Source organism: Hypomesus transpacificus, chromosome 22 (genome assembly GCF_021917145.1).
Source record: "Hypomesus transpacificus isolate Combined female chromosome 22, fHypTra1, whole genome shotgun sequence".
NCBI classification, from domain to species: domain Eukaryota; kingdom Metazoa; phylum Chordata; class Actinopteri; order Osmeriformes; family Osmeridae; genus Hypomesus; species Hypomesus transpacificus.
This window is the reverse complement of record NC_061081.1, coordinates 12,463,167-12,475,361: the sequence shown is the minus strand read 5'-3', so window position 1 is coordinate 12,475,361 and position 12,195 is coordinate 12,463,167. Positions and strand designations below refer to the sequence as shown.

The window sequence follows — 12,195 nt, the reverse complement described above, 5'->3', positions numbered from 1 at the left end:
GAAGATGGTCTCTTCCTTCCTTCTTCTGCTCCATCTCTCTGTCTTTCTTCCTGGTTCAGTGACTCCTCTGATTTGTGAGCTCAACAATGTGACTTATCCAGAGTTTCTTATTTTATAAAACCTGTTATGTTTTTGTAAACCAGTAACTTTTAACACTTTATTATTTCTTTCCATGCTGTTTTACAGTGTGTCATTTGGTTTGTGGAACATATTTCTTTTCCATTCACGTTTGAATTTTCAATAAAAGCAACCGTCCTTTTTCTCTTCCTCTTGAAGAATCTGACTAGACTGAATGGGGGATCAGAGGTTTTGTGGAGCACAGCTATTAAACATGTCGTATCAGATATTCAAGGGGAGAAATCTTTTTCATAGAATTCCATGACAATGTTGGAATCCTGCAGCTCATCTGGAAGTTCTATCCTGAGTGTGAGTCCCTGTCTGTGTATGATACGATCCTGCTGGGAGTGAACCTAGTTGAGTATTTGGTTACTTGGGGATCCAAGTTTTTTCATGCAATAAATAAATGTGCACATACATTTTGAGAACAGTTTGTGTTTGTAACAAGAGCTACAATTGTCCATATCATTTACCCTCAGTATTACACATGCCATGTTCCTCAGTGTATCACATCTATTGTAGCAAAGCAAAAATCAATCAACAAATGAGTGAAAGGAATATGCAATATTTTTTTTATTTTTTAAGTTAGGGGTATAGTGCTATATTTACCTATGTGAGTGTACAGTCAGGATGCACATAGTAATGGGGGCTTGTGTTCGAATCCCGTTCCAGCCATTGAACAAGAAGGCATAAAAAGCAAAACAGTACACGCACACAAAGGAGTAATTGTTTTGAGTGTAACTGTTTTACAATAATAGTTTTTACGGCATTGTTGATCTTACACTGGGTACGTTAGTCTCGAGTTAATTATATTTGAAATCTGATCTTTCAATGATACAGGTGACCAGGTAAAGAGTACATTCAGTTATCTTTATTCAGTGTTGAGGAGCACATTTTCAGTTCATATTTAACACAAAATCAGTACAACGGGTTTTATTAAAGCTAGTAGTCTCCTCCCGCGATGAAGACAAACATTACAGCAAATCATAAGTGCAGTTGCGTGTAAGGACAGGGTTGAAGTAAAAACAGAGTCGTTCATTTAGATGGTTTCAAACTAGTGTTGAGAGACGGTTGGAGTAATGTGGGGAGACTACTATTGAAAAGCCAAAGTGAAGTATGAAGTATCATTCGTTTATTGCCAATAGGACAGCTCTCAATTAAAAATGTACCAATGCCGTCTGATTCAAACCAGTATTACTGCACAATGTTTAAAAAAATAATTGACATAACAACCATCCCTTTACAGCTTTCGTTGAGAGCAAGTACAATTTACTGCCAATACGACAGTTTCCTTATATGAATGAACAATGCTTTCATGTTTAATTTAATATCTATTTGTCCAAAATAATAAGTATAAGCACCAGTGTCCCAACAAGCAATGTTGACATACAGTACATGAGCAAAGTCCTAAACTCCGGTAACTAAACTAGGATGTTTTATGGACAACTAGTCCATAGATTTCTTTTAAACATGGATCTCTATGTTTAACCACATATTGCCCTTTTGAGATACATTACATTGTGGGACACCCTGGCCGCTTCACTGTCATCATGACATCATCAAAACAGGACAGTACATCACAGTTCTTTGGATGGATGCATTTGATGGAAGGATCGTTATAGAACATGCCGCACTAACGTTATCAATAATAAATAGTGACTTTGCCAGCACATCGGTGTGCGTTTGGCTGAGTCTCAATCCTGCAGTATGTGCATACTACTAAACCATGGGATGTTAAAGGAGGCAAGCCAGGTTATAAAATAGGATTGAGACACAGCCTGTAAGCCACAGTGTGGTGGTCTGCCTGCCCTGGTAACTTTGATCTTCTAGAGAAGACAAACACACCAAGCTTTTGGGGCGAACATCAGATCTTCTGCACCAGTAGCAGCAGCCCACAAATAGACAGGTTTTACAACGCATCTTTCATGCAACGTGACTTTGTGTTTATATGATTAACTTTTCAGAAAGAGAATGTTCATAAGCAGTTACAAAACCCCCCAAAAGGCTCCATTTTAAAACTTGAAAGGTCCTTGGTTGCTGCATCTGATCCTTGGGTCTACAAGCAACAAGCAGCCTTTCAAAACCATAGGAGCAGCGGATCTTAGCAGTGTAAAATACAGAGGAAAAATATTAGATTCCGTACACCTCACAATAAACTTAATCAACTTATTGCACAATCTGTCTTCAGTCACACATAAGTACAGGTAAATGACCAGCAAACCATTATTAACATATCAAAACAGGCCATGAGACAAAATGTCCTTTATTAAACGCACACACACACGCAGGGTGGAATGATCTGTACAGTAAATAAATAAGCTGGCAAGTCACAGACTAAATCAAACACACCCTATAGCAGGTGTCTGAGAGAGGTGGATCTGAGGCAAGATGAACAGGAGAAGCACCTGTTAACTGTCAGTACAAAGTTAGAGCACCCGAGATACTGTAGAAAACTAAAAACGTGACCAAAGTAAAAGAAAGTGACTTACCTACTTGAGCACTGCAAACATGAAGAGGCAGGACCTCTGGATTGTAGAAACGTGACAAGACGCTGCTTCTCATTACCCATCCTGCCCCTCCCAGCACTCCCAGTACTTACCCAGTGTCTATACAGTCTCATACACCTCTGACACACACACACACACTCACTCGATAGCCTGTAGCACAGCACACAGGATGGTGGCGAGTTATACCACTCTTTGACACACACACACACACGCGGCTAATCGCTGACTTCAGGTAGTAGTATTCATCCCCTTCTCCCTGCAGCCAATCAGAAGCCTCAGCCCGGTGTCTGTTGTCCATGGGTGCCATAGGTCAGCCAGCCCTCCCGGGGGCGCCCTCTCTATGTCTGAGCCTCGGGCAGAGGCAGGCCGGGCTCGCAGGACGCAGTGGAAGGGGCCAGGCCCTTGACCCCGCGACATAACAGCCCCTTGGTTGCCGAGGCAGCAGAGACCTCACTGCCGTTAAGGTTCCGGAACAATCTACGGGATGGAACGCGACGAGGGGTAGGCCCCGCCCCTCCTGGGCACAAGGAGGGGAAACTCATACCAATCAGACAGCATCCAGGGCAGGAAATCACCTCATCCTGCTCGGGAGCGGGACCAACAGGGGGGTCGGCTAGGGGGGAACAGTAGCCGTTAGCCCCTCTCCCCCAACCACCCGGCCGTCCAATCACCACCGGCGAGCCGTTGTTGTTGTCCAACAGAGTTGTTGTTGTCCGTGGCAAAGGGGGTAGGCAAGTAGGTCCGTTGGAAACGGCACGGCCCCAGCCATTGGGTTGTAAGAAAGGGGAGGAGGATGGCGCAAGGAGTGGCCCTCTTGGACCAGGAAGAGCACCCTCCAGTATGTCAGGGGACCTACTACAGTCCATAGGCTCTTCTAGACACACGCCCTCCTCCTCCTCCTCCTCCTCTTCGAGGCATTCCAGAGACACCATCTCCAGTTCCAGAGGCAGCCCAGAATCGTCTGCAACATTCGTTCCTCCCTTCCTTTCCTCCTCCGCGTCCTCCTTGCCTCCCTCCTCCACTGCCACGTCCTTCTGCAGCTGGGGGTCTCGCAGCAGGGTGAGGGTGCGGCCCAGCTCGGGGGTGCAGGGCAGGGACTGGCACCTACGGGGGGGTCCCCTCAGTCCCCGGGAGCCTCGGAGGGTGGGGGAGGAGCAGGGGTCCGGGGCGGGAGGGGGCAGGGTGAAAGTCAGTGAGATGACGGACTTGCTGGGGGTGTCATACAGCTTGATGCGCCCCCCGTTGAGATCTTGCCGCAAGGAGAAGGGGTTCACGCGAGCCGGCGTCCCCAGCGGAGGCGTTGCTGGGGGCAACATGTCCGACTGGCTCCGCGACAACCGCTGGTCCCCCGTGCGAAAGGGGGAGCTCCGGCGGCGGTAGGGGCTGACGGTGACGGCGACTGGTTCTGAGGGGAGAACAACAGAATAAGAATTACTTTTAGGGAACGGGGAGAACGTTTGGTTAGAAACGTTAGAGAACGTGTCCCATTATGATAATTGTTCCTCTTGTGGCTCTGTATCACTCCCCCCACCCACTGCCCCCCACCCCTCTCACTGCATCACTCCCCCCCCCCACCTCTCTCTCTGCATCACTTCCTGCTTGGTCTCTGATCTCTTACCCGATGCCGTGGGTTTCTCCCTCTCCTCCTCCTCCCCTCGGTCCATCCCCTCCAGGGTGACAACGATGTCGGAGAACGAGGGACGCCTCTCTGCATTCATCTGAGGGCAGGGAAAGGGATGAAATGGGCTGGTACAGGGAAGAAGGTATCGTCCAAACGTGTGTGTTTGTGTGTGTGTGTGCCCATCTGTGTGTCGTTTCTCCTACATTGCAGCAGGTGACGGCCAGGCTGAGGAAGGGCAAAGGACAGTCACCGATCATGTTCTCGAAGGCGTCCACGTCCAGACCGAAGTCCTGAGGACAAACAACAGCACTGCTTTAGGCATCTCTGCCATCATCTCAATCATCGTCATCACCACCACCACCATCATCACCATCATTATCATCCTCATCCCCATCTGCTTGACATTGCTGTCGAGCTGGACCATGACACTTTGAAAGAGATAGATCTGTAGCTCTCTCTTAGCTTTTCAGGTGTTTTATTTATTCCTTTCCACTAAGCAATGTATGGTATTTGCTGCGTCCACTATGATTCCACTAGGAGCGCTCGTCTCACGACTCTCTCCTGCGCTCGCAGACAGCGAGCTTGGAGCTCACTGCAGTGATTAAATATTCAGCTGTTTTCCTTGCAGTCTCTGTGTGATTTTTATGTAATGACGGGAGAAAAGAACTCCAGAAATCTGGGTCAGTGAGCAGAATGAGCTAACTGGAAAATTATTAGTAGAAACTGTGAAAAAAGTTCCATTTGTGGTTAGGATTTGGTTTAAGGTAGGTAAAATGGGGTTACGGGATTAAGGGTCCGAATTAAGACTAGGGACTATCTGGAGCTAGGGTTTTTGCTGGAATATAAAGACAGGGTTGGGTTAGGGGGTCAAGGGTCAGAGTTTGTGTTATATACCTCTGTGCGAGGCAGAATGTCCGGGTCGGCTTCTATCCGAGCGATGATCTCACACAGGATGATTCCATACGCAAACACGTCCACCTGGGGTTGGAGGTCACAATAAGCCAATCAAACAACAGCAATAGTCCCCTGCCATTTCCATAGTCAGTGTCCAGATGAAAGTTTACCCAGACTGCCTCCCTCTCTTCTTTCTTTCCTCCCTCTTTCGCTGCATCCTTTCTATCCCTCCCTCCTTCCTTCCCTCCCTCCATCTGTCCATCCACACTGGTGTCCTTTCTTGTCCATCTTATCCCTTCATCCTTTCCGTTGTCTGCTACCTTCTGGTTGTAGATCTCTCCTCTCAACACCTCGGGAGCCATCCAGTACGGAGAGCCCACCACTGCCAGCGGCTGCTTCTCCACGCCGTCGCTGTGACAACAACACACAGGTCAGTCGCTAAGGCAACGAGACACAGGTCAGTCACAGTGACAACCACAAATGGGCCAGTCGCTGAGGCAACAACACACAGGTCAGTTTCTGTAACATCACAGAGGTCAGCCTGTGGTCACTAGGCTTAACTACCATGGAGTATTAAGGTCAGGCCACAATGACTGACCACTGAGTGACTACCAGACAGTAGTAGACATGCTGACAGTCGTTGATCCCATTGACCCGTACTAACCTGTAGTCTGGGATCTTCTCTGCCAGACCAAAGTCCCCCACCACGGCCGTGAACACCCCGCTCTCACAGCGCACCAAGCAGTTCTGGAAGAGGGGTGGAGGGAGGAAAGGAGAGGGGATGAAAAGGCAGAAAAGAGCGAAATTGATGGAGGAGAGAGAACAAAGAGGATGGAGAAAAAGGGAGGAGAAGATAAATGGTTCAATAAAATGGTGTCAGGGAAATATGGGGGGCTTGTGTGCATGAGCGTGTGCATCCCTACCTTGGAGGTGAGGTCCCTGTGGAAGATGCCCTTGCTGTGGAGGTACTGCAGGCCCCTGGCAATGTCCAGAGACAGAGCCATCCTTACACCCCACGACAGGTACATGTCACTGTCTAGGAGCTGCTCCAGGTTACCCCCGTTAATGTACTGAAAACACAAACACAGGACCAACACAGGATTAGACACACAATAAGACATGCACAAAAACTAGATTTTCAATACAGATTGAAAATCTAGGTCTTTCATCCTGTTTTTACTACCTTTTTAAAAAACATTTTTAAAGATTTCGCTGTCTGATTCTACTTGTTTACGGTGGACAGCAAATGAGCTGTACCTCTGTTAGAGCATGCAGCTGGCCTTCATGTACACACACTCCCAGAAACCTGGGAGAACAGAGAGAGAGAGAGAGGAGGAGAGAAAGAAGATGACAAGAAGTTAGAGGAAGAAAAAAAAATAGACACACAGATTGGTGAGCATCTCATGACTGTGTATGTGTAAGCATGAGAGTGTGTGTGTGTGTGTGTGTGTGTGTGTGCGTGTGTAAGCATGAGCGCATGCGTGTGTGTGTGTGTGAGAGTACCTGAGGATGTTGGGGTGGCAGAGTCGGTTCATGAGCTGCACCTCCCTCAGCATGTTGGCCTTATTGCTGGCCAGCGTGTTCATCTTCAGGGCCATCACCTGCCCTGTCATCCTGTGCTGCACCTGCAGGGGGAGACAGAGAGCACACAGACACAGCATTAGGCCATCTGCACACGTTCAGTATGTATGTGTGTGTGTGTGTGTGTGGGGGAGGTATTATTTGTGGGACAGTGAATGGGGGTCACAGATAAACACTTCCTGTACATATTCAGCAGAGCGTATGTATAACTTCCTGTACATGCAATCAAATACACTAGAGAATATTGAATACTTCCTGTACATGCAATGAAAATACGAGAATATCTAATACTTCCTGTACATACAGTAACTGTACAGTAGAGCATGTTTAATCCATAGCAGGGATTAAAGACCTGATTCCTTCTTCATGACAGATGAGCCCAGATGGACTTTGGGTTTTATCCACCTTTTACATAATACTCATAATCATCATTAACATATCCATGTCTGTGGCAGTCTTCATTATGGTTCCCATATTGATTATAGGAACAAGAATATTGGGGAACAAGAATATGAATCCCCATTCATATTCAATATGATATATTCATTAGATCACATTCCCATGAGATTGTTAGAGGGCCGCTTGAAGGAGGGCCACCCCCCAGCTGTGCTCACCTACCTAACAGTTTACTGAGGGAGCAGATGGAACCCAACATGCATGTGGCTTCACATTAACTCCGGGGATAGAGATGAGCAGGGCAACTGGCAGTACTGTAAATGACTATGTGTGTGCGTGCAAATAAGAGAACACTGTTGCATGCAGTACATACTGTTGCATGCAGTATCCACACTGTAGCATGCAGTATCCACACTGTAGCATGCAGTACGTACTGTTGCATGCAGTATCCACACTGTCGCATGCAGTACATACTGTAGCATGCAGTATCCACACTGTAGCATGCAGTATCCACACTGTTGCATGCAGTATCCACACTGTTGCATGCAGTATCCACACTGTTGCATGCAGTATCCACACTGTAGCATGCAGTATCCACACTGTTGCATGCAGTATCCACACTGTTGCATGCAGTATCCACACTGTTGCATGCAGTATCCACACTGTAGCATGCAGTATCCACACTGTTGCATGCAGTATCCACACTGTAGCATGCAGTATCCACACTGTAGCATGCAGTATCCACACTGTTGTGGATGTCAGGCAGTGTACCTTGCTGGCATGAAATGGTGGGCCCATTGACGGGTGGGTGGTTGTTTTTGAAGGAGTCTGGACCTGAGAGTGTGTGTGTGTGTGTATGTATGTGTGTGTGTATTAATAGCCTTTCAGCACTAATAGGCTTTCCCATCACTCCTCTTGATCTGCACAAATCCAGTATATCGTCAGTGACATCACAGACACGACACACAGTCCCGCTCACACACACACACACACTGGGCTACTACAGTATTGGAGTAAGTAGACCACCAACCCCCTTCCCACCCCCCCTTCCCCCTCAAACACGCGCACACACACAAACACACATTATCTCAAGCACACACGGACACACAGTCTCACAAAGACACACACGCACAAGTACAGACCATTCCAAACACATCAGTCAAACCTCTAACGTTGTAAACTGCCATCAGACAGGAACCGCTCCCGCTACTCCTATCACCAGGCCAAACAAGCTTCCTGACTGATGAGCTGTCCTCTAAATCAATAAGACCTGGAGGACGCGCAACAACATACAGTGGAGACTGTGAGATCGCACACCATAACCCCTGGCAGCATCAGCTTCCAGTAGAGGTAAGGATCAAGGAAACAGTTGAATATAGAACATCGACAACAGTGATTCACTGGTGACGTGAATAGTAATAGTAATTAGTAATAATGAATAGTGACTTGACTGAAGCCGGCGGGCGTCAGACTAAGAGAACCAAACACACGTATGGGAAATGCCCTGTGATAAGCTTCTTTTCAGAACTCTGGTTTCAGACGTGTCGCCTGGACAGCTGTTTCCATCAGGACATCGCTCAGCGCTGACTCAGGAGGTGATAATAGCACAATCTTTGGTAGGTCGGGGTACCAATATCGGCCTATCAGAGCTTGGATTTGGTTAAGGATGTGTGTGTGTTCTAAGCTGTGCATGTGTACTAGGTTGTGTGTGTCCTATGAAGACATATCTTATAGGACCTAGGTTGTGGGTGTCTAGGTTGTGGGTGTGTCTACTAGATTGTGGGTGTGTCTACTAGGTTGTGGGTGTGTCTACTAGGTTGTTTGATGTGTCTCCTAGGTTACGGATGTGTCTCCTATGTTGTGCATATACTGAGTCAAGTGTTGGCTAAGTTACGTGATGCAAATTGTATGTGTTGGGTGTGTTTCCTACAGCATGTTGTGTGTGTGTGTGTAGGGTGGGTCTGTGTCCTGGGCGTACTAGTTATTGTGTGTACTAGGTCATGTGCGTGTGTTGTAGGCTGTGCATGTGTAATTGGTAGTGTGTGTGTGTGTGCGTGTGTTAGGTAGTGTGTTATCTGGCGTGTGCTAGCCCTGCCTCCTATCTCCTGTGAACATCTGGAGAGCAAACACAGGGTTAGGCTGGACAGTGTTTGACCAGAGCAGAAACAGGCAGGGTCTGTTTAACCAAGTTAGGTGGAGAAAGGAGTTGTAAGCTCAAGGTGTGAGTGTTTCAAGATGATAACAAGGCTGGAATGCTGCTTATTAGACTGCAGACCACAAATGTAGTCTCTCTCCCTCTCTCTCTCCCTTTCTCTTTCCCTCTTGAGTGGGCAGCTCTGACTGTTTTATGGTCATGCGTAGGAAGATGAGTGGCTTAATGAGAGAGAGAGGGAGAGAAAAATGGAGAGATAGGAAAAGGGACTTAGAGATAGACAAAAAAAGAGGGAGAAAGACAGAGGGAATGTGTGTGTGTGCGCATGTTTGGGTCAGTAACAAGCAATCATGTGTTGACAGGAAAATATAACACCATGGGTAGTTTGCATTTATACTGCAGTCATTGACCTTGTGGCTTGTGGTTTCAAGCACACACACGTACACACACACACACAGGTGACTTAAATCTACTTAGCCTAGTCAGTGAGTGCAACCTGTCCTCTTGGTATAATCACACGGTCACCTATGACACACCCGCACATACACACAGTCACAGGACACACACACACACACAAACAATTTGACAAAATGCCAACATGGTTGTCAACTGCTCTGAACTTCCTGGGTTGAAACACGCACAAAAACACACAAGCTTTGCCCCTCTCATACGCAGACAGTCCAATGCCTAATCTATCTGGGTGTGTTTACAACAGCACAGCCCACTGACTCCTGTGGTGTTCGGCCTCAAGCACATTTACTTAATGGGATAGAGCCTCACACCTGGGTTCCTGGGTCTGGGACTGCTAAAGGGGTGTGTGGAGGGGCGTGCGTGTGTGTGAGAGAGTGTGTGTTTGTGTGTGTGGAGGGGGGGGGGGGCGGGTTGTTTCTATAGCGGTGTGTATGTGAGTGTATTTGTGCGTGTAAGCCTTGCGATGGGTCAACTAAAGATTGGGTTAACTAAGGATGTCCCAGGCTTTATGTGAGGTAGTGAGGGCAGGTTATGAACCTCGGGTCTGCAGGACCTGGTTGATCTAAGGTGTTCTGTGAGAGTGTTGTCATCTTGAATTCCAGATCCATGCTAACATTTGGCATGTTACAAACTCTGCCTTTAAACTTTTTATAAACGCTCGGGTGATGGATCCTATACTCTTAATATGCAGCAGTGAAGGCAGATTTAATCATAGCCCTAAAGACCAAGTTGTTGATAACTAGTCAACTGCAGGTCATTGAGAATCATAAAAATCTATACTGTTACCTTGAACACCTCTGAGAAGAAGCCTGAGCCTATTTTCTCGCAGAAGAAGTCGTCGATGCGCGCGAGGCTGGACACAGCGCTCCGCAGGGCCCGGTATGATGATGGCCGGATCCGGTTCGGCGCATGAACGCCATGCAGAGGGATGTCCGCCGCCTCTGGGTCGCCGTTTTCGTGATCCATGATTACGACACTTTCGGTCGGTGACACGGGCACGTTTAGATCGCAGTCCGGGAGCGCACGGCTCCCATTGCCGAGGTTTTACTAAGGCCCTTCTCTCCCTTTCGCGAGGATATTAATCGGTTAGCGTACCCCCGGAGTAGGATGTCAAGACGCAGTTCCTCCACAAATCAAATAGAATCCTCCGTCTCTGCCGTCATGCGGAATCCTGCGTCTAGGACGTGAAGAGGCTTGGTTCACTCCGTCATCCCGCTGCTCAACGAGTGATGCTGCGCCGAACGGTACCGCCGTCGTTACGGTGACGGAATAGGGAGGCGGAGGGGGGCGTGCAGCCAGCCGGTGCCTGTTAGTCCTATGAGGCCTCCGCACTGGAGCAAGGCAAGGCAGAGCTGTCAGACTGGGAAGAAGGAAGTCCGGTTAGAAGCACAGCGCGATACAGTGGTCCATCCTTCACATGCTCTTTCTAAAGCGTTTGTGTGGGATGTGGGAAAATATTTCAGTTTAAGACAACAACAAAAAATCAAATTTAAAACAGCCGTATTGCAATCCGATAGGGCCTACATTAAACGCATGCACATTAAACGTTCCAGGTAGCCTATAGTTAAATATTCGCTACACTATAGAACTGCTACTTAACCACAACCTACATCTGATTCGGTCACTAAAGAGGCACCTTGCTGTGTGTGCTAAGCCGTGCCCTCGCCTCGTATTAGCCACTCTGTCGAAGAGGCTCCGTAAACGCCGTAAACGTAAATTCTAGCAAAGTCAATGGGTCTAAATTACTGACTGATTGGTGAGTTATTGCAGTAATTGCTTCAATAGCCTAGACCATTACATTTTGAATGCTTCTCTTGCACGTCAGTCGGCTGGTTTCACTGTGCCGTTATTTACCAAGGGGGTAGAATACAGGCATAAATCGCGGGGGGTGACAGCTATCATGGCTGTGTAGACGAAGGCTATTCGACGCTTACCTTTTTTTAAGAGGCAGTGTGAATGTCCTTCATAGACATGAGCGATATCCTTCTCCTCCTTTCAAAAACAACAACAGAATTATAAACCGTTACAATCTTGTCGAACTGAGGTAAATCCGCCGTGGAGATCTCGTTCGTTTAAATCTCTACCGGTCGGATCCCCGGTTCTCTAGCCTGGAGTAACTGCTGGTGATATATAGGCTACATCTGGTTGGTCGAGGTATTGGCCGAGCCTACGAGACGAACGTGGGTCGCATTTTCCCAAGGATGTCTAGGATCAGATTTACTCTCTGCTAATCTGAGCTCAAAGCAATGCTGGGTGAAACACAAAACCGCTCCCAGATCAGTGTTTACAGACGTCGTATCCCTACTTCAACGTCAGGCGGAAATGGGTGTGCAATTAAAAAAATGCTTTCATGATGCTTCAATTTTAAGACACGCTTTTACTGACGCTGGCAAGAATTATTAGCAAAAATGTAGGCTTATAAGATAAATATGTCATGTTTTGGCCCCAAGCAAAGC

At 47.4% G+C, this 12,195-nt stretch overlaps 1 protein-coding gene across 1 annotated transcript; it reads right to left on the bottom strand.

The window, feature by feature from the left end:
* Positions 1-973: 973 nt before the first annotated feature.
* LOC124484745 (dual specificity testis-specific protein kinase 2-like) lies at positions 974-11,855 on the bottom strand. The gene is made up of 11 exons (XM_047045824.1): positions 11,674-11,855; positions 10,526-11,099; positions 6,643-6,764; positions 6,397-6,445; positions 6,063-6,209; positions 5,804-5,886; positions 5,460-5,550; positions 5,140-5,223; positions 4,449-4,535; positions 4,243-4,342; positions 974-4,029 (listed from the first exon to the last, which is right to left on the bottom strand). The coding sequence occupies exons 2-11, from the start codon at positions 10,703-10,705 to the stop codon at positions 2,963-2,965; spliced, it is 2,010 nt and encodes a 669-aa protein (XP_046901780.1). The 5' UTR covers positions 10,706-11,099; positions 11,674-11,855; the 3' UTR covers positions 974-2,962.
* Positions 11,856-12,195: the final 340 nt, after the last annotated feature.